The 26,392-nt window shown below is 43.0% G+C and overlaps 2 protein-coding genes across 2 annotated transcripts in view; one reads left to right on the plus strand and one right to left on the minus strand.

The window, feature by feature from the left end:
* The first annotated feature begins 784 nt into the window (after positions 1 to 784).
* On the plus strand, positions 785 to 3,594 carry FAM181A (family with sequence similarity 181 member A). Its single transcript, XM_088166173.1, has 2 exons — positions 785 to 937; positions 1,366 to 3,594. Exon 2 carries the CDS (start codon positions 1,437 to 1,439, stop codon positions 2,304 to 2,306), a length of 870 nt encoding a protein of 289 aa, XP_088022299.1. The 5' UTR covers positions 785 to 937; positions 1,366 to 1,436; the 3' UTR covers positions 2,307 to 3,594.
* Positions 3,197 to 26,392, minus strand: part of ASB2 (ankyrin repeat and SOCS box containing 2) — a 33,457-nt gene continuing 10,261 nt past the window's right edge. Inside the window, exons 4-10 of the mRNA XM_014884516.2 lie at positions 24,067 to 24,233; positions 23,262 to 23,417; positions 21,099 to 21,344; positions 18,702 to 18,873; positions 13,384 to 13,945; positions 9,545 to 9,698; positions 3,197 to 8,813 (exon numbers count right to left, since the gene is read on the minus strand). Coding sequence (XP_014740002.2) covers positions 8,677 to 8,813; positions 9,545 to 9,698; positions 13,384 to 13,945; positions 18,702 to 18,873; positions 21,099 to 21,344; positions 23,262 to 23,417; positions 24,067 to 24,233 — 1,594 coding nt within the window. The 3' untranslated portion in view covers positions 3,197 to 8,676. The remainder of the gene's footprint in view (positions 8,814 to 9,544; positions 9,699 to 13,383; positions 13,946 to 18,701; positions 18,874 to 21,098; positions 21,345 to 23,261; positions 23,418 to 24,066; positions 24,234 to 26,392) is intronic.

Below are 26,392 nucleotides of genomic sequence, written 5' to 3' on the forward strand. Positions count from 1 at the left end.
GTGCAAACTTGTGCTATTGTCCCCAGGCCAGGGGGAGTCATGGAGACCCACTAATATGACACAGGAAAATGTTTGCTGATGGCAATTCTATGGGCTTTGTCTAACTCTTTCTCCATCATGACGACTCGATTTAAGTCTCTAACTGTTTGACTACAGATGCAAGAGTACTATCCAACTCCATCCTTTTGTTCGGGTAGTTTGAATGGGTAATTCAGCTTTTGTGTAACTCAATTGAGGGGGCAAACATAAAGACAAGATTCTTGAGCGCTCAAGCTCCCTTTCCATGGATATCTGCACATCTCTTTAGAGATTTGTTCCTTTCCTACCTTTTTCTGACATCATCCTCCCCTTAAAAAAAACCAGCTCTGATGGGGAACAGTTAAAAGTAGGCTAGTCCAGTCCCCCGTATTATATTGTCCTGTGCCAATGAAGCATGTTTAGTATCAGCCCCCAGTCAGCTTTGGAGAATGAAGAGAAAAGGGTATCTAAACTTTCCTAACTGATCTTCAGCATTTCTGCTTTAGATTGTGTAATTTTTAAATGAAAGGTTTCCATCGGGGTGAAGAGGATAGGGAGAATGGTAGAAATCATGGGGAAATGATTGTATTTATTAGCTGTCTTTCTGCGGCTGTCCCCATGGAGACAATTTGTGATGGCAAAGAATGCAAGGAGGGGAGGCTGATGCCTGATTGGGATGCTTTGTATTTGGCAAAGTGGCTTCTGATTGGCCTGGGAGAGCCCCGAACTCGCTGGAGTCGATATTCATTCAGCTTGCTCAAGTGCTTGCTAAACTACATCCAAACAGTGGCGGGCCCCGGCTGCCTCCGCCGAGGTTGGCGGTGTGTAACCTGCCTAACGAGATTAGCGGGGAAGGGGCTCTCTCTGCTCTGCAGCCACGCCGCCGCCAGCACCGGTGAGAAAAGCAGCCGCACGCCGGGTGAGTGTCCGCGCTTGCTTACAGGGCGGCCACCCCGGCTCTGTCCACCTAAGCGCTCTCTAACAAGATTAGGCGCTGAGCTGGCTGGCACTGTGAGCCGGCCCCGTGTGAGCGGTGTGTGCCGGGCAGCAGTGCGGGGCGGTGTGAGCCGGCCCGGCCCCGTGTGAGCGGTGTGTGCCGGGCAGCAGTGCGGGGCGGTGTGAGCCGGCCCGGCCCCGTGTGAGCGGTGTGTGCCGGGCAGCAGTGCGGGGCGGTGGGTTGCGGGCATTCGTCCGCCCCGACAGCGGCTTCCCTGCTCGGAAGCGAGCTGAGAACAACTTGTTTGCGTGGCTGAGGAGTTTGACATGTCCCCCTACCCTCCCTCCATCTGCTTAGTGCTATCTGAACCAAAGCTTTTTGCTTTAAAGTCTGCCCGTAATGTTTCGCAGGTTTGCCAAGGTTTGTCTGAAGGAGGATTATAAACTTTTCATGGGAAACTCTGCACGGTGCATTCAGTGAGATGGCATCGGACAGCGAGGTAAAAACTCTGCTGAACTTCGTTAACCTGGCTTCGAGCGACATCAAAGCGGCTCTGGACAAATCAGCTCCTTGTCGCCGCTCAGTTGACCACAGAAAATATTTGCAGAAGCAGCTCAAGCGTTTTTCTCAGAAGTACTCGCGGATCCCTCGGTGTCACCCCAGCAAACCCCCTGAGTGCGGCTGGCGTAGGGCGGCAGAGGACCGGGCCCGCGGCTCCCAGCCCGAGGCACCTGAGCCCAGCCCCCACGGCGGGGCTGCCGCCGAGAAGGTGGTGCAGACAGCCGAGGCAGAGGAGAGCCTCACCGGCGAACGCGTTTTGCAGGAACAAAAACCCGAGGCTGCCCGACCGGACCAGGTGCCCATGAGGAAGCGACAGCTCCCCGCCTCCTTCTGGGAAGAGCCACGGCCAGCCCAGAGCCTGACGGCCAGAGCTTTTCCTGCCAGCCCTGAGGGGCTCCAAGCCCCCAGAGACCCTCCTCCCTACGAGGGCAAGAAAAGCAGAAGGAGCCCAGACGCTGCTGGCCCGGAGAGCCCCCCTGACACTGCGCCACATGCCGGGGAGAAGGACCCCGCCGGGGCCCTGTCGGGCCGAGTGGGCGCTTGGACCTGCTGCCCCTTCCCCTGCCCCGGGCCGGGCGTGTACCAGCCCCCGGGCGCGCTGCCCCCGTCGCCCTTCCCGGGGCTGGGGCTGTGGAGGAAGAGTGCGGCCGCGCTGCCGGCGGAGGTGCCGCACTTCGGCAAGGAGGCCGATGGCCCGGGGCAGAAACTCTACAGGCCCATGGTTCTGAAACCCATCCCCACCAAGCCCGCCATCCCCCCACCCATCTTCAATGTTTTTGGCTATCTTTAGCGGGGCGGGTGTCGGAGTCACGCCGAACACGACAGCTCCTGAGGGGGATTTGAAACGCCCGGTCAGCTCTCGGGCCTGAGCTGCAGGCAGCGCGGAGCGGCAGGGCAGGAGGCCGGCGATCACACCCTGTGCCTCGTGGGCGGGCTGCAGGGAATCTGTAACTGCTGGGAACGTACTTGGGCTGCTCTGTCCCCTCCGTACGCGGGGCTAAATCGGGAATAAACCTTGCGAAGCCGGTGGCATGGAGCATGAGGCACACCAGGTCTCTTTCATCGATGGGCATTGTCTGAGCCGCGGCGAGCGGGGCTGCGGGCCATTCATAGCCGCACTTGTAACACCTAGGAGACGTCCTCCACGTGGGAACATCTTCCTGGGGCTGCCCTGCGGCAGCAGCAGTGAAATGGAATGAATTAAATGCATTCAGAGAGTTTTTATACTTTAAAGTAATTCCAGAGAAGTCAAGATATTCAGGTCATTTAGTTGCGTATACGAGAGACTGGAATGATGGTATTTGGTACTTCTGATTGTTTTAAGCTCTTGCTGTATGTAAATACTGAGAGAATTAAAAGAAAAAAATAAGGAGAGAAAGAAGGTAAATTTTATTTTGGTGGTTCTGCAAATGCAGTCCTTGTTTTGCCCCACTGGATAGACACGGATTTGATTTGCAACTGGTGGGAAGATACGAGGGCTGAAATCTCTGCCTATTTAGATTGATATGAATCAGAAGTAATTCTTCTGGGGCTAGGATATTAGCTAGTGCTAAGCTGGTGCAAATGGAAGTGGGATGAATTTCCACATCAGGAATTGCTCTGCATCAATAGAATAAATGACGAATCTTATTAATTTAATACAAAACCATTAGGAGTGATGGAAGAAAAAAGTAAAGAATAGATTGCCTTGATTTCTGGCTGAGACAGATCTTTTGTTTTGCCTGATTTTAAGATGTTATCACAAGACTTGTCTGTAAATGTTTTGTCTAGTATTTTCTGATTTTTTTAACAAAATGGCATTGGAGAATTTATTAGGAAGTACTTTTAAGTTAGATTCTCTTAAACCCATGGAGAAAGTGGTACTAAGACACAGAACATGAGATATGAGAGGTTTAATACTGCAGGTGTATGTATCTATTTGGCTATACTGGAGTAAATCCCTGATGTCGAGAGAAGTACATTTTGGGCTAAAGAATGGACACCTGTGATCTCCAGGGCCTGAACCTGCTGTTGCTGAAGCTAATGGGAACTTTTCCCAGGACTCAATAAAAAGTGGCCTTGATTGGTTTGGTCTGTAACTAGCATAGCTCTCTATGACTCCTGATATCTCTACAAGGGGAAAACGAGAAAACGTTTCATTTGAGTATATTGCAGTCATTAAAAAATACAATCTGAAGCAATTATAATTTAGTATCTTCTGATGCTCTTGGTATTATATAACCAGGTTGCAACTTTTATTAGGATGTGAACTCCCACTGGGATTAGCTCAGTTTGTCAAAGCCTGGTGCTAATAATGCCAAGGTTGTGGATTTGATCCCTCTATGGGCCATTCACTTAAGAGTTGGACTTGATGATCGTTGTGGGTCCCTTCCAACTTAAAATATTCTGTGATTCTACTCCCAGGCTAAAAGTGGTTTACTCTTTCCTCATACCTCACATATCCCACCAATGTTCACTTTTATGGAAACAACGTCTGTAATGTGTTTGTAGTGCAGGCAGACAGTAGAAATAGAGATAGCTTTCTTTCATTGCTTTCTCCCTGCTATGGCACTTGATATGTATCAAGCCAGTATAGACTGTAGGAGAGAGAGCAAGAAATGTCTTTGGTAGCACGTACCTGCAACTAAATGCAAGGTGTGAGGTGCTAAAGAGCTAATCGGGGGGTTAAAAACATCAGGTTAGCTCTTGATCCAGAAGTGAAGATGGCAACATATTTAGATGCCTTTCCCTTTTTTTGGAAAAAATCCATGAGGAAACTCTGTCCCTCTCCAAAAGGAATGTAACAGAAACCAGAGCCATTGAAGTTAAAGGCAGGAGAACAAGGGCTTTTAATTTACAGACCTGTAAGTAAGGAATTTTTTTACATGGAAATGGGGGGCTTTTCTCACATCCATAGCTCTGTGTCACTCCTGTAATGTAGATGCAGCCAGATGCTGAACTCTGTCTCAGTACTATCAATGCAGAGCAGCCTCCTTGGTATTGGTCTGGATTTCCATTCAGGTGGCCAGACCAAGTAATGGAATGAACTACTCGTATTGCCGTAGTTGTTGTGCTCAAGTGTTCCTCCTTGAGTTCATTAGGGAAATTTCAAAGTGCTGTGGATTATTACACCAGAATAAGTATTTCTATAAAAATTAAAATACTTGGCAAAGTGGATAGCCTCTGTATAGATTTTATTTCTGAAGAAATCCAGAGAAAGAGGAGTTGAAACCAAGTTTCTATCTTTTGAATATTAAATTCCTGGTTTTCTTTTCTACTTCTTTTAAACTTTCTTATTTGAATGTATATTGCTGCACATTTTCCTTGTAGTAGAGTAGTGTGTTTTAAAGTTATGATGAAAGATTGAATCAGACCATTCTAAATGACGTCTGACTCAAATATTTATGCTCCTACACTCAGATTTAAACTAATGTTACTTTTTCAAAATCCTTTGTGACATGGAAGCTCCCCCCCAGCCCAAGGCTGGCAATGGCCCTTGCTGGGGCTTTGAACTGGAGCAGCAGTGAAGTAAAACACAAACGAAAAGAAGACAATTGTTAAGTATATTCAAAATCCCTGAATGGGGATGTGTGAGACTTTCCAAAAGGTTTGCAAATAATAGCAACTCTGTCTCCTCTCTAGCAATACTTACTGTTCCCTCATCCCTGAGATTACAACAGAATTATTAATTGTTCAAGCTTGGGTTGATTCAGAATTTTCCTGGATATTTTTGTGTTTGGCTGGTCGATGGTTGATGTTGCTATTCAGGACAGCTGATAGTCCTTAAGAATCTACTTGTTTATTCATACTTTGTTTGAAAGATGGAAACATAACATTTGAGAGCTGCTATTTACTAGAACAGTGCATATTTAAACTTTTAAAAACACAATAGCTTTTATAAATAATGGGAAGGGAAAGGTAGATGAAAAAACTTTCATACAAAATGAAATTTAAAAAATCAAAAAAGTGCACAAGAACATCAAGTGAATTGCACATGTTGCAGTAAAAAAAAGTACAGTAACCTGGTCATGAAATATTCCTAGAACATTTCACATAAAGTCATCATCTCTGAAGGAGTCTAACTATCACACTCAGTGAAACAAGCTGCTTTACCTTGCACTAGAATTACTGATCTGCTTACAAAGCCTGGCTTGCCTGGGTTTTAGAAGATTATTCTTTTCACAGTAACTTGTAGATAGATGCATTAAAGGCACATTGAATTTGTGCAGATTCAGTATTGTGCACAAAATAGTATGTCAGTGACTGGAGTGGAGAGGTAGTGGGCTCCATTTCAGTGCAAATAAATGTAAACTGAGTATGTGAAGGTTTGCTTTAAAGATCAAGCAGAAAGGACTTAATAACATTGTAATTACCAGACTCCCCCTCTAACAGGTAGACTCTTCTCACCTCAGTTTCTGTGTGCAGCATGCACTTATCCTTCCCACAGCTGTGTTATGTTCCCATCAGACCAGTGCTCTCTGGCTCACTGACTCCTGCTCAGGACAGGTCGTTGACAGCAACCAGGACATGGGTCTCCCAATAAAAATGAAGGTCTCTTGGTTGAAAGAAGAAACGGGCTTTCTATATTTATCCCCTTCAAATCCAGTTTCATCTTCTCCAAGGACAAAAAATGAAATTGCTACTTGTTAGACTTCTGTGGACACAAAGATGTTGGCTCAGGGGAAATTCCCAGTTTGGGATACTTATGAAATGCCACTTCTGGAGTTATCCATGTACTTGGTGATTGTGAACCCTTCAGCCTGCCAGGGTCTTCAGGGCTGTCACTGCACACCAAACTCTGAAGTGGTCTCCACCAAGCTCTGTCTGTATATGTCACCCTCTACAACTCTGCTTTGTTACACTTACTTGATTTCAAGGACTTCTGATTTATATCAATGTAAGATCCAGACCTTTGTTGCTCAGCCCCAGAAAGTGAGAGAAGCCTGAACTTCACCGTGATTTTCTATCTCTCCAGGTACTGCTTACCAATACTGGCAGAACTGATACAGAGATTTCTTGTTCCTTTTCTCTCTACCCAATATTTTTCTAACCTGAACCAATTCCCTGTTCACACTGCAGGAGACAAGGGAGTAGATCTTAAACTGGCAGTAAAGGAAGTTACTGGATGAAATTTCACCAGTGGAGGAATCTCACCTGACTTTCCAAAGCTTTACAAGATCAGTGTTCAGTATGAATTGAAACTCTCTTGGTTTTTCAATTTTTGTATTTATAAAGGGGACAGCAATGGACAGAGTAAGCAATCCTGTGACCAATCCTTTTTCTGCTCACATCCTGTCCCACAAGTGATGAACACATTTCACACAAAGTCATCACAGTCTGTGTGCCCAGACAGATTGTATTACTTGTATTTGTGCAACACACTTTAGTTCTGTGTTAAGGTATAAAACTCCACACAAATAAAAGTGCAATGTACTTACCCTAGTTAGATTTCTATCACATTCCACCGATGGTATGCAGACCAACAAACAAAACCAGATATGTAAAGTCTCTGGTGGGGATCCAAGCAGACCATGGTGCACAGCTCCTCTGTCACCTAAGGTAAGGAGTGTGCTTCTAGCATAAGATCTGCAAAGATTTAGTTCCAAATTTAGTTTCTTCCATTCTTTCTTAGGTGCCTACTGAGGAATAAAGCACTCATCAAAGCAGTTCAGCAAGTCACACCTGTCAAGTGATCTGTAGTCACTACCAATAACTGTTCATGGGCTCCTTGGCCTCCCCAGCTGTGAGGGAATGTGACTTGTTAAAAACTTCAATAAAAGAATTTCACGGACAATTATAGTGGTTCAGCAGATAGATGGTGACTTGTTAAGCTGCCATAAATCAGTTGTGCATCTGAGCTGTAAATAGGTGACCTAATTTTCAAAGAAGCTGAGATAATAACTTTCATCAGTGTCAAAGGAAGCTAATAGATACTTCAAACTTCCAAAGTCAGAAAATTCAGGGCTAAATTCTGAGATTTTTAATCTGCTTCAGTAACATCTGATACTGAATATAATTCCACTGGTTTAAGTGAAACAACACCTGGTGCAAGCAACTTGGCATTATTTAGGCACCTGAATAAAGATTTGGAAATTTAATTCTGGGTATTCATTTCCATAAATTTTGCAGTTTGAATTCCATAATTTTGAAGTAATTTCTCTTACTTTCAATCGTGGTATTGTTACAGCCACAGAGGTCCAAGGAGGTCAGAGAGGCTTGGCTTTGTAGAGATAAGATCTTCTGGGGGAGGAAGAGAATAAGTTGGTTCAGCAGTGTTGCCTCTCTCCTTCACATCACTCTCTGTTCCTGCTCCTCTAGGGCTTTGTTCTGTTCTGACACCGGCTTCATGAAAGCACGAACCTACTGTTTACACTGCAGCTACTTCTGATTTACACAAAAAAAAAAAAAAAAGAGCTCAGGGTTGCTTTCAAATCCCCAGTCTAGGAAATTTTCTCAAGCAAAATTTCACTTACTTCCTATTGCAAATATAATACAGAATGAACTGTATTCACTATGTGCAAATATAATTCTTCCATCCTCCTTAAATAAACATTTCCTTGACTTTTAAAGGATTCAGCATTTCTGGATTTTAGTCTATTAAAGAGCTCTGAGATTTGAAGGTTCAGAAATCAAGTACTCAATACGAAAGGTATAAAAAAAAAAGTAAAAGTGTTAGCAAGGTGGTGTCAAAATATCAGAGAATTAGCAACCAACACACTTAGCAGAAATCCAAACAATAGAATAGAAACTACAATAAAAATCTCAGTCAGTGAAGGTAATGTGATTGTTTTCCCAAATACATTGATTCTTGACAAGTTCTGAATTGTGACACAGGGATGCTAAGCTCCACCACAGCTTTAGGACGTTTTTGAGTTCCTTACTGATAACTTGCTTCAGCACTACTCGTTTGTCAGTGTTGGCTTTTCTTTCTTCTTCTTTGCAGACCAAGGTCTGAGGTGAATCGTATGTGTTTTCTCTTGAAAAACCTAACAGCATCTCCTATGTTAGCTGTCTCCTCCATTTTCTTCTCTCTCATGCTTCAAAAGCACATTTCTCTTAGAATAGTCATGGGAGGGTGCTTGACCAAGCCAGCAGCAATTCCTCCCTGGCGTGCACCTATACCGTGGTGCTGACACTGGGTGCCACGCCAGGAGGCTGCTGCATATCCAGTGTGCTTGGGCTCACTGTGAGTAATCGTGCTGTAAATACCGGATCAGTCTGTCTGGGAGAGGCAGCGTGTCAAGGAGTTTAATGCGGTTTCTTCCAACCAGGCTCCGGACCTTGATGCGGCAAAGATGGGAGAGAGGTCGTGGAGGTTCTGAAAGACAGGCGGGTCAGAAACATGAGCAAAACAGGTTTTAACTCGAGGGACTTGAGCTCAGCTTGGGCAGTACAGTGTCAGTAGGAAAATGGGAGAAGAAAGAATTTAAAAAGTTTTTTTTCTGTAATGAAGGTATAATATGTCTAGGATTGGTGGCAGATCCTCTATTCTGAGGCACGACATGGGGAAGGATGTGGGGCTGGAGGATGGGGTGCTGTACCCATCTCAGCTATAGCAATGGGCTTTCTAGGAGGATTTAAACAAGCCACTTCAAAGTGTTCAGCCCTCCCACTGAGAATAAATGTGATAGGCACCAAATTTAGCTTGGTGCCAGAAAACTGATTCTGATAATATCTGTGAAAGACTTTATCCTGAGGGAAAGTGTATTAGGAGAGTGGAATATTAATAAAGGCTTTAAAGGCCACTGGTGCCTGTGAGGCTGTGGAGATGGCTGTGCTTCCCACCTGTCCTGATCTGACTGAAACCCAGCTACATCCAAATGGGCCTTTCTGCACTGTTCATTCTCAGTGGGTCAGATCGATGGCTGGTGTGCATTTCACACCCCAGGGCCAGTGACACCCCAGAAATTTCTGACCCTCATATATGGTCAATCCCAGCAGGGAAATCCTTTCAAGTTTATGGGATGAATACTAAGAGGAGATGGTGACTGAGGTTTTGAATCCAACAGTGGGACTATTTGTGCCCGATTCTCTTCTGGGAGACCATACCTGCTTTTTCTTTAATGACAGCCCAGTCCTCATAGCTGTCAATATGCTCCTTGAGCCGGGAACAGAGCTGCACGTTACCCACATAATCCAGAAGAACATCGATGATCGGCCCAGCCCAGCGACTTATCTCTGGAGTAGACACCATTTCACAAAACTTCAAGGAAAAACAGATTGACTACCATCAGTGGGCCATAAATGCACTTGTAGAAACAGCAACTGCAATAGCTCTGACAGCTTTGATGGTACCTCCCTTCCACCAGCTGTGAGGGCAATCACCAGTTTCCCTTCAGAAAACTTCAACTAAAGCCTATTCTTTTCCAGCTGAGGGTAGAATCCTCTCTTTGCAATCACAGGATGACACAAATCCCTAGTGAAGTCCTAGCTCTGGAGCATGGAATAATGCTGAATTATATACAAGTCCCAAGATCCTACTTCCAGAGAAATGCAAGGGCAGAGGAACTTTTCCCTAAGCTAGTCAGGGGCTGCTGAAAGGTCCATGCAGTCTAGGGCCCTGTGACCTGGCATGCTGGGTCCTTTTCCTTCTTGAGTGAGGCTCTGTGGGGCAGAAAGGAATCTTAGGGAAAGAGGGAGATTCAGAAGAGTGCAGCACCTCGTGCTTCTTGTGAACCTGCTGGTATCTGCAGCTTTGGGGGACCAAATATCTTACTAGAAGCAAGTCTGGAGAAATCTCTGCTCAGATGAATCCCAGGTTGTTTTACTTACTCATGTGAGAACTATCCTTGGCCTAATAGAGGGATGCCTTCCTTACTCAGTCTGGACCATGCAAATTTTCTACTGGCTCCAGTGTAAGCTGCAGAGTGCCCAAATCCATTTCATGGAGGGCTTCTTATGGAGACACAGAAGAATAATCTTAAGGACTTGACTTTAAGCAGTCTCATTTAAAAAAAATCTGCCCACTTGAATCTAAATATGTATATTATGCCAGTCAGTTTCGTCTGTCTCTCTTAGGGTTCTGCATATGATGAAGATATCTGTAGACATAATCTGCATGCAAGCAGTCAGGAAGTTTAACATGAATTAAATCATGCTGTGTGGATAAGAACTCAGGCACATGGCTGAACCCTATTGAATGATGGTGGCTGAAGCACCGTCCATCAACTTAGTCACTCAGACTGTCTGCAAACACCTTCTAAGCAAACCCACACCAAACAGGAAAGAAAATGCACCATCTTAAAGTTCTCTCAGTTTGAATTCCTGTAACTAGATAAAATTTGATTATTCATGCATGAGTCCTAACTCAAAATGATTAAACTCTTGTGTGGATGCTCTTCTTCAGAAGTAAAATTATATTAGTTCACCTAGTAAAATAGAGCTGCAGAAAATAAGGTACTTTTTGTTCAAGGTGAGAGCATTCACAGAGGTGTTTACTACTCTTCTGACTCTTATTTTTCAGTGAACATCACCATGTAATGTTTCCCAGGATGACTAGAGACAGTCATGTCAGAAGGATCGTGGTGGACAGCCCACAGTTTCCTGCCTGGGCTGCCTATAGGAAGTGCAGTTTTGTATATCTGGCTGTCACTCTCCAGTGCCTGTGTCACTGCCATGCACTGGAGTTGGGTGGCACCTGCACTGCCACCTCCCTGCAGTAACTGCTCTAGTAGAGTTGAAATGAAGACACGTGTAGGGCCATAAAACACTGGATCTTACTTGCTCTCTTGTCTCCACTAGAGACCTTGCCTGCCTTTTTCTCTCTTCCCTGCTCACAAGCTCGGCTTACAAAAACATCTTCTGGAATAAACACATTTCAAAACACATTGCAGGAAAATAAGCATAGCAAAATAAAGGAAAATAATGCAAAACTGCAACACCAGGCAGTGGGATTGACTCGGGAATAAGGTGTCTCTGAGCCTGTGTTCTCGGCAGAAACCCGAATGCCCTCTCGTGGCAGTCTGGTACTGCTGTGTCCCCACCTTCCTGGGATCAACAGCAGTTCTGGGAACTGACACAGTCAGCAACCATTTTTCTGTGTTCACTTTCTCCAGGACATATTAATTTAGTAGCATCAGTTATGATTTGTATTTGTGCATTTTCCAAATCCAGTTACCGTAGTTTATAGCCTTTATAAAGACTAATAATTGAGATTTATTATCCTGATGAAATCGTACATAAGAAAATAGAAAAAGAACATCCTTTGTGTGGAGAAGGCTGTAGTTTCATAAGATCCTGTGTATTTCAGAATATAAATAATTTCATAACTACATATCATGAAGCTACCACACAAACCTCACTTTTATTTGCCAAAATCCTAGGGGTGAAAGCAAATTAAAAACAATATTCGAGGAAAGGGATTACTCTTTTTTTTTTGTGTGTGTGCATCTGTCCTCATTGCTTTCTCTCTGGGCACAGATACAATTTCATACAGTTTTTGCTATCTGTGCCTCATGTGATGTGACCTTTGAGGCACTGACTGTGAGTGACCTAGTATTTTCTTAGGCAATAGATTCAGGTGAGATCCAGAAGGAGCTGGTTTTGAGTATCTAGAATATCATAGAGGGCTACAGACAAACTCTCTTGTCTTGGAATTCCATCTCTCTGTTCACTCAATGTCCTACCATATCACAGATAAAGAACTAGGGGTTATATATTTTATAATTTTTTCTTTGACAAAAAAATAGGTATCCTGGAGGAATTTTGTTGGGACAAAGACTATTGAGGGTAAAGCCCTGTTTAGGATAAGAGATTATTGTGATGGACTCTTAAAATTCTCTCTATAAGATTTTCTTTTTGGTTGTTTTTTTCCCCCCACATATGTTACTGGAGAGTAAAGTCTTTTGGAAGACAGGACTGATAAAAAGGTCAAGATTTCCTAGGATCTTTTAATGTTTTCCTTTATTCTTTCCACCATCAAAGAACATATATTGGTAACCATACCTTTGGGATTCTTCCGAATCCCTCAAAGCCACATTTAAACTAGATAGAAGCTGATTGATTTCTTCCCCGAGTCTTTGCAAAATAGAAAAACTGTCATGTTGAGATTTCATTTTTGTGTAATATGTTGAAAGATAGCAAATTTTGAGTGGAGCATTAGGTTTTGACATACATTGGAAGGAGACAACATACAGAAATCAGAAAAAAAAAGTATAATCTGAGGTTCTGCAGTCTTTTAAGGGATTGAGAGTCCCATTCCAGCCCAAGGGAAGTTGAGCTCCACTGCATTTTAAAAAGCATTGCAAAGATACATGTATAAAAATGTAGGTATCTAATGCCTACATATGGCTTTGAAAATATGAAATCATGGACCTAAATCTCCTAATCTCTTGTGAAAACTTCAATTATAACTCAGTCACATAGCTAATGTAATAATTTATGCTCTCTCTCCATGACTGCTTATCCGGTGGACTCAGAAATTGCAAATGTTCACATTCACAAGTTTACCCTCACAGCATGAAGCACTAGACTGTTTTCATGTAACCAGTAGCTAACATTCTGCATCAGACTAAACAAATCCTACAGGGCAAGTTAAAAAAGAAAGTTTCTATCATCCATATGCTATCATCCATATGTTTTTCAGGAAAATATGCCTCACTCCTGGCACCTCAGGTCCGGAGGAAAAGAGCATTGTAGAACTGTTGGTAAGACTGTCAAGATGGCTACAATTCACTGTAAATTCAAGCTATGGCCACAGTGGCTGTTGGCAACCTTCCTGCAGTCATTGGACATAAACTTGGAATGTTTTCTTTTTTTCTGTAAATAAAGTAGGGATAGTGGCATTTTTTCTCACAAAGTAGTTGGAAGAAAAAATACACCAAAGTTGTCAAAACCCACAGGTAGGACATGTCCTCAGAAGTCCTGTAGGTAGACAAGGCAGTGCTTACCTGTACTACAGTTGGCTCCCTGGTCACCTGAGGATCATTAAGTCTTTCCCGCCTGTAATTCAATGCAGGGTGTGGGCCATTTCCATACTGACACTCAAAACAGGACCTGGCATCACAGCCCAGATCCAGGAGATACTTCAGCACGGAAAGGTATTTCATTGAAAACATGATGGTAGCTGGAAATGTGGTGGGATGACTTGATATATAGGCATCAATGTTTGCCCCATGGTCAAGAAGCAGTTTCATGGTCTTCAGGCAGCCGTGGCGGATGGAGATGAGTAATGGGTTAATGAGGTCAACGTTGGGGTTGGCTCCGGCTTGCAGCAGCAGCTCTGTGGCGTAGATGTTGTTGTTAAAAACAGCAAAGTAGAGTGGGGTGGTGCGTCTGTCCTCGTAAAGGCAGGACCGTTCATCAGAGAGGGCAGTGTTGACGTCGTAGCCAGCATCTATCAGCTCTTCCAAGATATCGTCGTTGTTGCGTTCGGCCGCTAAGTGCAGGGGGCTGATGCCACTGCGCTTGACTCGGGTGCGACTGGTCACAGGGATCAGCATGGAGACAATCCTGCCAGGAGGAGACTCAGTGAGCACCTGTGAGCTCTAGGGGATCTACAACCCTACAGCAAGTCATAGCTTTATGATTGTACCCGTGAGGCAGAGCCTGCTAACTCGGGCACAGGAACAGCTCATAGAAACCAGAGTGCAAATCTCAAACCTGTCATCAACTCCCTGTGCACCTACATTGCCAAAAATGTGAGTTGTGTGACCTTCCCCTTTCATGGAGGAACACTTTTGTTTTAGATTATCACCCAGTTTCTGTGATGTAAGGCAGCTACAGGGACAGTTACAATGGAAGAGATGACATGCTGGCACTCACCCACCCTGTTGTAACTTCTCTTACGTTCCACAGCCCAAATGGCAGACGACCAGCCAGATATTCTGCACCTTCATCATCATGCTGTGGGTAGAACTGGAGGAAAAGGTGCACAACCTCCAGCCTGAGGTGCCAGCAGAGGGTTTGCTTTACTGCTCAGCAGAAAAAGGTGTCAACACAGAGTGCTGGCCGGTCTTGTGGGTCACAGCCACAGTAATGAGCTTGACACCAGACAGGGGGTGAAACTTCATGTCTACAGGACTGAGCGAGGATAAACTACAGGTTTGGTTCTCAGGCCTTCCCTATTAGATTTTACAATTCAGTTATTACACTGCATTGATCCCTATCCTGTAGGCCTTCACTGTGCAGCTTTTGGCTGTGGCAAATTAGTGGGGCTACCTATGTCCATCCCAGATCATGGGGAGCAAAAAGTCAATTAGTAAAAGGGAATAAAAGAAGTAAAAATATTTTCCAGGGTAGTTTCCATGTTTCAGCTGAGGGAGAAAAAATGTGCAGCCAGGTCCTAAACCCCAGTAGAGATTGCTGTTGGACAGCGTGATGTGGTCTTAAACACAACATAAATCAAGCTGCTCTAATATGTAATATGAATTTCAAGTATATGATGCACAGGAGCCCTGCAGTCACAAATCCATTATCATTTTTATGTCTGCATAGGTGTCAGTGGAGCTGCATGACCAACCCTATGGGTTAAACCTTCATTTCCTGCTCATAAAGTTGGATGGATGATATAGCCAAGGCCCTAGGTTGATTCTGTAGATATAGACAAGTCACCTCAAGCTACTTTCAGAAAGAGCCTAGGGATCATCCAACCTGAGTCTGCCTGCTGTGTCAGGAGTTGCCCACACTCCCCTTGCAATGGCTCTGTAGAGCGGGATACCTTAAATAGGAGCTTGTGTGAGCTGGGATGCCAAGCACACCTTCTCTGCTCTTTTCCTCCCATGCAGACTACTCCACCTAGCAGTCAACAGCTCTGTGACATACAAACATGCAAAGCTCAGTTTCCTACCATGCAGTGTGTCTCCTTTAAAATGCTGCATATCTTCAGCTTGACTGCAATGTCTGGTCCCAACACTGGGCCCTCAAACATATATTTACATAGTGAACTAAGCCAGTAAAACCTTTGTCTGTGATGATCTTGTCATCCTGTGAAAGACTGAGCCTCCAACACTCCCAGGAGCTGAAATAAGAGTTGAAGATGTATCGTATTTTACAGGATTATGTTCCTATTTACATTATGGACAGTTGATGTCTCCAAGTTACTTCTACATCTTATTTTTAAACAAAAAGGCTTTTTAAATTATGTAAATATCTTGGGAAATTAAGCACTTTTTTTTCTCCAAGCAGTTGAACTAATTTTCCAGCACTGTGACACTTGCCAGGGAGCAGGAGTCTTGGGTGCTGGTGAGCTGGCAATTTCCCACCCTCAGCAAATGTTCTGTAAGAGCCTAATAACAAAAAGGGCACAGAGCACTGTGAGGACACTACGCCAAGTACCAGCATTACTCATCCCATGATCAAATGTTTTGAAGATTTAAGGGTCTGTTTTGTTCTTTCCCTCCAGCATATGTGCTTCAGCCAGCTCTTCTCATCAGAGTTAAAGAGGCACTGCATAATTTCTAACTGCAAGAGGAACCTGAACCTCGCTGCACGGGTGCCACGCTGAGGCTCTACATCCAAATGCTGCAGTGTCCTAGAGCTCAGTACAGTTCCTGTACCCCACATTTATTTTGGTATGACAAGCAGGAAGCATCAAATTTTTATCAGTTTAATTGTATAGGTTGAACCTGTGTCTCTTTCTCACCCTCCAAAGTGGGTCAGTTCAGTAATATGGTGCTTCTGGAGCATTTCCTCTTTCTCTAGAGGGAGAATGCAACTCAAGTGAAGACAGCCAAGGCCAGACAAGTCAGACTATATCCCATGTCTGTCACAGGGATGAGCTTCATGTACAGTTTCTAAATAGTGCCAAGATTTTCTAATCCCTAACACCTGCTTCTGTGCTTTCTATTTGTTAGAGGTTATATGGAGGAGGAGGCAGAGCATCCTTAGTATGAGCATGCCAAGAGTTTACTGACTTGTATTTACTTAATAAATCTGCCCACGCTTCACAAAGTCTTCCCTTCTCAACATCTCAGTTCTAAGGGGGAAAGAGTTAAATGGCTGTTTGTGATTGTACTACAGCTTATGAAATGACCTTTATGAATTTCAGGTCAGTATTGACAAGGTGTCATTTAAAATAAACAAACACCAAGCAACAAGAGTTGACAGTTGAGCCCTGGGACCACATTCTTGGCTTTTTGATGGTAGGGAGCCTTCGTGCTCTGGCAAAAAGTTGAAGTGTGGAATTCCTGCAGAATTACGTACTAAATCTGCAGGAATACAGAGGTCACCATGAAGGGTGTTATTTTACTGAATACCAGAGGAATTAAGAATGATCAGCCAAATGGGCTTAAGTTTTGTCATTTAGATAAATATTTATAAGAGAATATATTTTTCTTTTGTCTTTCTTATCTATTTAGTTTCCAGCAGTTGTGCACAAAATTTGTGCTCAGTCTTTTACAAATGAAGGAATGCAGAGTTTGAACTGAATTCTGGAGTCATTTGTGCTGCTGGTTGTTGGGAATAATAGATATGAGCCCTGAATCAGGCCCTTGCTTTCATAACTCAGGGATGAACACAGGTTGTGGAGTTTCCATGTACATTTTTTCAGGTCAGAGTGTAAGATTACTGAGGGGAGGGAAAGATTCAGAGAGCTGGCCCATACTCTATATACAAATTGGATTCAGATCAACTTACGGTACTTTCAGACAAACTTTTTAGAAATTGAACAACTGAAGCTGAGTTCTGTCTCTCACACAAGAAAATTACTTTATAACTCAAACCCTGGAGAAAATCTTGACTCATACTTATGTTAGTCAGTGCAGGGTGTAAGTGTATAAACCTGTTACATAAGTTGACACTGAGCTGCCCTCTTGAATACACAGCTTGCACAAGGAACCAGGCCTACTCCAACTACAGAAAATTAATATCCTCAGGTCTATCAAAGTTATTTGAGAAGCTTAATTGGCATTCCAAAGCAAATCTAAATGCTAGAATGAAAAACTTTATGGGAAGCTGTAGTGATGTTAAAAGCTTTTATTCCTCACACTGTGAAATATGCAGGAATCCGCTCGAGCAGTTATCTGCAAAGAAAGCTGTATTGTCCAGAAACAGACACTGCAGTTGGAGAGACACTCTCATTTGCCTGCCTGTTGTAGAAATATTTTGGTAGAAATAGTGATAGTCAGAAGAGTCTTCTACAGTCACCAAAGGGGTCTGTTACTGCAATGAAAAATTAGCTGTGGGTCACTCACTCTTGCAGTGGTGAGGGATTAAAAGCAGGAACTAAAACTTGCTCTAGGATCAGAAGTAAATGCTGTGGAGTTCAGGCTCAGAAGCGTGCTGCAATGTCCCAGGTTACTACTTACATGACAGTGCAACATCCCATCCCCAGACAGCATCTTCTAAATTGATATTCTTTATCATAGACTATAGTTTGTCACTTTCCTAGAAAAATCTGTTTCAGAGGACTGGTAATTCTACCTGATTTCTGCTTATTTTTTCTGCTAGTTACTTTTCTCCCTGCTTAAAAAATATGGTCAGCTCTATCCTAAACACATTTAATTTCAGAAAGAAAGTAGTGGGTCTTTTTATGAATTTGTCTGTTACAATTAAGAGTTATTTAATAACTCATGAATAAAATATATTTTCTCGTCCTTCTTTTCTGAAGTCTTTACAATTTCCTGACAGGTTTCTGAAAGGAAGGATATCAGAACTGGACACCATATTCTAGCGACAATCTCACTAATGCCCTAGAGATTCACTTAACCACTCGCTGCTGTCACCAACTGAATTATTGTTATTAAAACCTGGACACACCAGAGATGAATCCAGCATCTTCTGCTTGTGCAGGAGCATCACAATGAGTCCATATAGGAAAATGATTGCCAACCATGCTGCAAAAGCTATTAAGGACTAACACTCCCCACCAATACTTTTTCTATTATATTTCAAGGATATTTTAAGGACTTCACTTTAATCCACTTCCAAGATACATTATGTTATTTAGCTGTAATAAGTGATGTCTTGGTAAAATTAAAGGAATCTTTCACCCCACATTCCTGCTCACCTCATCCCATCCCATCCCATCCCATCCCATCCCATCCCATCCCATCCCATCCCATCCCATCCCATCCCATCCCATCCCAACCTCTAAACACACTCTCCAGTGTTAGGTTCTAGTCTGAGCTCTGCAAGCAGAAAGCCCACTTCTCATCTGGTATCTGCCTTGCTTGCATTGCTCAGAATTAGTTCTGTGACATTACATTCTCCTTTTTGTAGACTTTGGATTCTTGTCTCAAAGATGAAACCATGAAACTAACAAACTTACTCGCAAATCCCTTTTTTGGCTGCTATGTGAAGAGGTAACAGGCCATCCTTATTGGCTTTGTTAGCATCTGCTCCTTGAGACAAAAGAAACTCCACAATATGCACATGTCCATTTTTACAGGCTTCATAAAGAGCAGAGGCGTTATCACTGGCTTGTGTATTTATATCAGCACCTAGGAAGGAAGAAAACCTTTGAGCACGAAAAGGTTAAAATGAGATGGGAGGAACCTACTTTGAATGAACACTTCTGTTTCTATGATACTGGAGCTATGAAGTGTGCTGGATGGGGATGTGCACATGGTCATATCAGAGGTGGCACAGTCATATCAGTTATACACCTTTATATCATAGATTTACATTGGTTTATAATGTGATAGGAATTTTATGAGGGACAGTTTTTCATGGGTGGCAACTATTAGGTCCCAATCATGAATCCCAGCTCCATACAGCTGTAGCTCAAAGGTAAAAAATATTTCAATTGGTCTATTCTTTATATGGCATGGCCTTTTCTTCAAAAACAGTAATTCCATTAATATTTTGTGTGTTTACACTATATATATGTACATAGTTTGGAGTTTGGACTAGATTATCTCAATAAGTGCTCTCCAAAATTCTATGGATGTCTATTTATGCTATATATTTATTTATATTTATCATTGATACTCCATATAGTCACACTATAAGCATTACACAGATTTATAGCATTTATACTAATTTTTAATTTTAGTATGTATCCAACTAAAATAATACTTTATAAAATGACATCTGCATGGTGCTGATCAACAATTCTAAACAGGTTTTATTTGGGAGTGCCTTAATCAATGAATGTTGTGTTTCAAAACTCAGCACCTGAGGCCATATTTCTTCACCTCATAAGGGTTGGAGTTAGGCTTCAAATGGTCAGTTTTACTACAAAAAAAATATTACCAGTGAACTACTAGATTATTTGGGAATGTCTTTCTTGAGCTCTAATGTGTACTTAGCTTAATAAATAACATGCAAGTATAAACCAAGACTGTACTTTTTTTGCCATAAACACTATGGAATCGAGCTTTTTCTGTTCTGATATTTTGGCTGTCATATACTGTACCATGGTGTTCTCAGGAAGGCTGCTCTGTGTGTATACTAAATGGCAATGACAGTTCACTGAGGTTTTGCTTCTAAACTCCAATAAAGAAACCAATCAGTCTTCTGTTAGATCATGAAAACTCCCTGCCAATGAGAACATTTCCCTGGGCTCTCACCCTAAGCTGAAACATCTGTGTTGTGTTTGGCCCTTTGAAGATGTTGTAGCTGGAAATATAAAGAGAATTATAGTGACAAAACATAACACAGGACTATGTTCCTAATGAGAAAGAAACCCTTTCTATGATGAAAATTGCTCATCATAAACAATGAATGATATCATTCCTGGGATGCTCAGAGGAGATTTTCAGGGCTTGAAACAATTGGACAGTTTTTTTGGATTTTTTCTTGTGTATTTTTCTCAAAATTGAACATTAAGGACATCTTAATGTCTATCTAATTTGAAACACAAATCACATTCTGGATTAGTTTCTTAAGTCATAGGCAGCATGATGGACTAACTGGTCATGTAAAACTCCCTTGACAAGACTAGCTGGGCAGCAGAACACATTTTTTGTTCCCCAACTCTCATATCTTTCTTAATCATACTAATTTTTTCAAAAGTTTTTCTTATCTTCATCACTGGTAAGCTCTTGTTTTGCAAGTGAAGGACCGAAGTCTTACCTACATTGAAGATATTAGTCCATTGTGAAAATAAAATATGCCTCAGAATAGTAGTGAAGTGTATTGTGCTTATTGTAAAGCTGTTTTACATGAGTGGAGCAGTAAAAGATAGGTTTAGTGTAAATTCAATTCAAATTCTCTATTTACATGTTTGAATATTCACACATAGGGAGAGTGAGTCTGCTTCTATTTGATATGAACCCATAAACTGTACAGTAGTACTTTATCTATTTTCAGAGGATACATTAGGAGGACAGCTAACCTTGCCTGTCACTGCATATGTTCGTGAGCAGATGGGGTTGGCTGAAGCTCAACTTCTGCCATCTATTACCACCTACAGCTGCCTTTTATGACTGGATTTTAGGCTACATGTGTGCAGCAATATGGGTTTAGACAGCTGTTAGGAAATGCAGTCAGACAGCACCACTGCCCAAAGTGGGTGACCATGAATGAATGCTGAAGAAGCACATGTGTCTAGACCGTGCTCTGTGAAAGACCCTACCCAGTTCCACCATCAGAAGCAACAGGGCTTTAGTGATTCTGCAGGCTTGGCCTTGCCTCCAGAGACAAAAACTGAGCCAGGGAGAATTACTGGGAAACTCTGAATTATTAAGAATTAAATGAATAGATGCATGTAAGCTGGACTCACCACATCTTGCAAGATATCTCAAAGCTTCCAGCTGCCCACTCTCAGCTGCCACAAATAAAGAGGTGATCCCGTAGGCATTTGCTGACTCAATCTTGGCACCCCCTTTCACAAGGATATCGATGATCTCCAGGTCGTTTCGGGACACAGCCTCGTGGAGAGCAGTCCATCCTCGATTGCAGCGATGGTTGGTATCTGCATGGTACTGCACCAGGAGTCTTGCAGCCTCTGCATTCTTGCGCTCACAAGCTGTTTTAGAAAAAAAGGGAAGAGACTAGGACAGGCTTCTGAAAATATTCTGGGTGTTGTGTATCCGTTCTTGCAGTCCAAGGCAATATAATACAAGTAGGCCATATAGTAAGACCAAAGATCCATTCAGGTCTACATGAGAGCCAAGGCTGCTACCAAGTGACATTGTCTGAGGCTCAGAAAGAAGCCAGTCTTCAGCTGGACCTGGCTAAGTGTCCTGTGCAGGGGTTGTGCCAAGTCTGGTACTGGAGGGAATCTGGCCCAACACATTTGTACCAACAGGAAACCACAGGGACACAGTGAGGTGATGAGGTGCAGAAATTAATTTATGGAGAACAAATATGTTGCAGAAATCATGTGACCTGAACACTTTCTTTCCAAATTCTGCAAACTGATTCTTTATCTTACTGCCATGGACTGCAAATAAGCCCCATGTAGACAATAAAATAAAAAAAGCTCAAACCAAGAGTTGGGTAGTCAGTAGCACTTTCTCAATTCATAATTCAGTTTATAGTTCAGGACCATCCTGGGCTAAAGATAGTTTCTTAATTATTAATAGAATTTTGTTGATTTTTATTCTACCAATTTGTCCCATAGCTTTTTGAATCCCAAATCATGAGGCTTCCCATGCACCTTAATGGTGGGACTCCAACCTAAAGGTACCTAGGATGAGTAGCTACATTGAAAAACCCCAATTAGCATCTGTTGTACAATGTACAGAAGAGAAGCATATTTCATAGCAATTCGTTTTTTCTTTGAAATAAGTGCCTTTTTCTCACAGAGGTCCCACCTTTTAGTTCTGATTCTTCCCTTGCAATAGCTCCATGGTGTTCTCCCCCATAAACAGGTGTCACTCATATACTGAGAGCACCTATGTAATTAGGCATTTCCGTAATTATCTATCCATAGCTCTGCAGAGTTTAATTTGCTCACATATGAGGGATGACTATTTTGTTATGACAGTCTTTTTAACTCTTCTTTGTTGTTGTTGTTGTTGTTGTAGGATAGTGTAGAAGATTCTGCATCAAGGCTAGCCCATTCTTACCAACAGTTCTTCTCTGGCTAAAGGGTGTTTTCATATCATCATTATTGTGCTTATGATTACTATGAGCACTACTAGTACTACTAGTACCACTACTACAACCACTACTGTATGTTTAATGCACAGCTGAACAACTTTTCCCTGGTCAACTAAAAGCCAGAATTTTAAAACAAAAGCATTTTAAAAGCAGCTCTAATGCTAGGCATCCAAAGTTGGAGGCAAGATTGGTGTTTTAACCTGTAGTATGTGTTTTTAATGTTTTAGAGTGCTAAAAATTGTCATGGCAGGAGCAGAGGAGGCTGGACATGACAGTGTGAGAGGTCTCCTCTGAATGTTTGTGATTTCATGGATATATTGCTAGTCTACTAAAACAAGAAAGTGTTCTCTCCAATCAGCAGCAAAGTAATATGTCTGTGTTAAATACTTTATCTACCTCACTGAATTATTTATAATTTTATGATTCTCCCATAGTACACAGCCTGGCCTGACCCACACAGTATGTCTACAGTTACTGTACTTGCACATCTAACAGCTCCTTAGGTCCTACTGTTCAGCAGAGCACAGGTAGTCCTTCATTGCCCAACTTTCTGTAAGTTTGGGACATTGTGCAGACAGCCCATGCTGAGAATCTCACCCCTCACCCTCAGCACCCCATCACAGCCTGCACCCTGCAGGACAGCTGCTATTCCTCTCTCTTGAGGATGAGATAAAAGGCCATGGCATAGCAGGTCAGGCATAGAAGATAGAGGGCTACCACAGGGACGCAGAAAACAAGAGGCAATCACTGACTTTCAGCACCACATCACAAATGATCCTGCAGTTCTGCCTTGGTGGTGCCAGAAGAGCTCGGCATCCCTGTGGAAGCAGGCACTCACCTTTGTAGAGGGGCGTTTCTCTGGCCTTGTTGGAGATGTCAGGCTCAGCCCCAGCCTGCAGCAGGGTGAGCAGGCAGTCCAGGTTGCCCCGGCTGGTGGCCAGGTAGAGAGCTGTCTCCTCATTGAGAGTGCGCTGGTCGATGGTGCCTGGGTACGCTGAGAAGGAATGGACAGCCCAAAGTCATTGTGGCACGTAGTGCACAAATATCTGCAGCACCACCACCCTTCTAAATCCTGGAGGGTTTAAGTTTTTATTGTTTATTCATTTCCATAAGCAATGGAAGTTAGTAATATACTATAATGTTGCTGTAACTCAGGTCGAGTATTGAAACCTGTCTTCAGTTTAGATTAAAATGTTCACCTTTGGCCAGTAGTGATGCACAGAGTTGTTGAGCTGAGTTTTTCTTCAGCCTCAGTTTGAAAAGAAACTACAGTAATTAACTTCAAGCACCAGCAAAGAGATGCTGGGTTGGATCTCCCCCCAAGGGAAAGTGGGGTTATTCCTGACAGCTTGCAGCATCTAAGCAGCTCATAATAGCAGAGAGCTCAGCTTCAAAGCCTGAGCATGAGAAATCTAGGGCTTGGCTATCCCATATCACTTTTTCCCAAATATCCTATCTTTTAGAGGCTTCAGTCTGGAAACTTACTTTCCAAGAGAAGGTGAAATTAATATACAGGCAGGAAGGTTGGAAAGAAGCTTCATACACAGCACCAGGCTAGGATTGAAATACTGCTAATTTAGCCTTTTAGTTTATTAATGTTCTTCTTTTCCCTTTTGTAATTAGTTAGTTTTAAGTTCACTGACCTTTTTGCAACAGGCTCAGGCAGCCCACTTGGCCATAGTATGCAGCTTCGTGTAGGGGTATCCAGCCATCCTTATTAGGTACAGAAAGGTTTTTTCCTGATTTCATCATGTTGCTTACTGCTTTTTCATCTCCATCCTTGATTGCTGCCACTACAGGGTCAATTTCTCTTTAAAACAAGATTAAAACTTGGTTATTGCTTCCTTCATTGCTGAGAAGCTTTCTGCAGCAACATCACTGGGTTTTTTTGCCCAAAATAGTGAACCCCTGCAGCCTATATAACCCATATTTGTACAGAGAGACACCATAGGGCCAGTAAAGGTAAAATTTGTCTTCTCTAATTTTGTCAGTCAGTAGATCAGAAGAATCGCTTTCTGGAGATACTGATTGCTCTCCTCAGAATGTAAACAAACTAGGGAGGTGTAACTAATGTCTGACACAAACACTTATATTTTAGATGTCAGGAGCTGTGGAAGGCTGGCTCTGACTTTGCTGTATACACTTGGAGTGTCCATGACTGTGATAATTGCATCGCCTTGCTGTCCCATACAGCATGGTGCTTCCATATGAGATCTTTTAAATAAGATCAACTTTGAAGAGAATTACCCCTTTTCATCCTTGAACAAATTTTTAGATGTGATTTTCAGGTGGCTTTAACAGAAATGATCAATAAATCTTACTCTTGTATTTTTAAGATACTTCTTATTTCCTTACATAATCCTGTTTTCAGAATCTAGCCAGTCCACTTATGAAGAAGGCAGAGCTCTGTTTAGAGCATGTAAACACTGGGGTGTTGGTCTTGGCTCTCTTTTCTTCACCCAGGGAGGACTGAAAAAAATCCACCTCCTCAAATGCCTCTGCCAAGTATGCATTCCACACACTCTGGGCAGTAACTCCTTTCTCTGAGCTCTCTGAGTGTTTGCAGGGCAGGGCTGACCTGGGCACACCAATCCTACTGCAGAGCAACAGTGACAGCTCCTGTGAGTGTCTCCACATAGAGGGACTCCCAACACTGACTGACAGCCACTTTTCCCCAGGTCAGCAGCACCTGAGCAGGACCTGCCACCCTCCTTCCACCCCTCTGAGGCTGCTGAGGTATGGCAGAGCTAGGGAGCTGGGGAGCTCACAGCCTGCAGCCAAGGCAGGCAGGACCCTTGCCCGTGGTGGGCAGCAGCTCTGTGCATACTGGTGGGCTGTGCTTTCCAGCATTGGCATCTGCTTGGGCTCTGAGCTGTGCTGGGACACAAGGCTGCCACATCTTTGTTACTGTTATGCACTAAATGACTAAGATTCATCACAGCCAACATTACACTTCACCAGTTCCAATGGGGACTTCCAAAAAAATGAATGTGGACTATAGTTTCAGAGACAGAAAACGAGAAGTTGCAGAAAACACTGGAGCATTTGTGTTTGAACTAGCTCTACAGAGAAAATCTTGTGGTCCTGTAGACAGAGAGATGCAGGAGAGAGGTGTGTGTCTCAGACTGTTAGCATTGCCAGGACAGGAATACAGCATGTGGTGGAGGTCATGCAGGCTAGTGATGATGGGAACAACCAGAAACTCCAGTTATGACAAGAAGAAAGTAAAAAATACCACAGCAAAGTGAGATGAGAGACAGAAAAGTATGGGCAGGTCAACATAGGAGTCACAAAACAGTACACTGGTACAACCTCTGCACTTCATGGGAGTTACAGGAGCAGAACTGAACTCCATTGCCTTGTAGGGGCTGGATAGACCAACAGTCTGAAACTCACACAGGCCTCACTAATTTCAGTTTGCCCAAAGGCACACAGTCTATGCCATAAACACTGACATTAACATTGAAAGAAGTTACCAAGCTGGTTTTCTGATGATAAATTCAGGGCCAAGAGTGGAACAGGTGATCTCAACACCTGTGCCAGAGAATGGGAAAAGACACCATTTCCCAGGTGAAACAGTACTTGCTCCTTCTCTATAGCTGGAAGCAGTGATTTCAGGACAGTAGGGTCACAAAAATAGCAACACTGGAATGAGGAAAGATATGGGACACAAGGCCAGGCATTTTGCCTGAGAAGATAACAGCTAGAACAGGCAGCTGCTGTCCTGGCCACAGCCTTCCCAGGAGGAATTGACTGACCTTCTGATAACTGCTGGCCGGACGTCCCAGGGACACTGCTGTATCTCCATACTGCTTACAGTACCCTGGGGACTAAACCTAAGATTCCTAATTGAGTAACAGAGTAGATTTTTATACAGGTGTTTGAAATTGAGCATTTTGTTGAAGCCTGCTAACAGCAACTATTGGCATTTTTGGCTGGGAGAGGAGGCGGAGGTGGGGGATCTTCATC

This window comes from Sturnus vulgaris, chromosome 6 (genome assembly GCF_052056855.1).
Source record: "Sturnus vulgaris isolate bStuVul1 chromosome 6, bStuVul1.hap1, whole genome shotgun sequence".
Lineage (NCBI taxonomy): Eukaryota > Metazoa > Chordata > Aves > Passeriformes > Sturnidae > Sturnus > Sturnus vulgaris.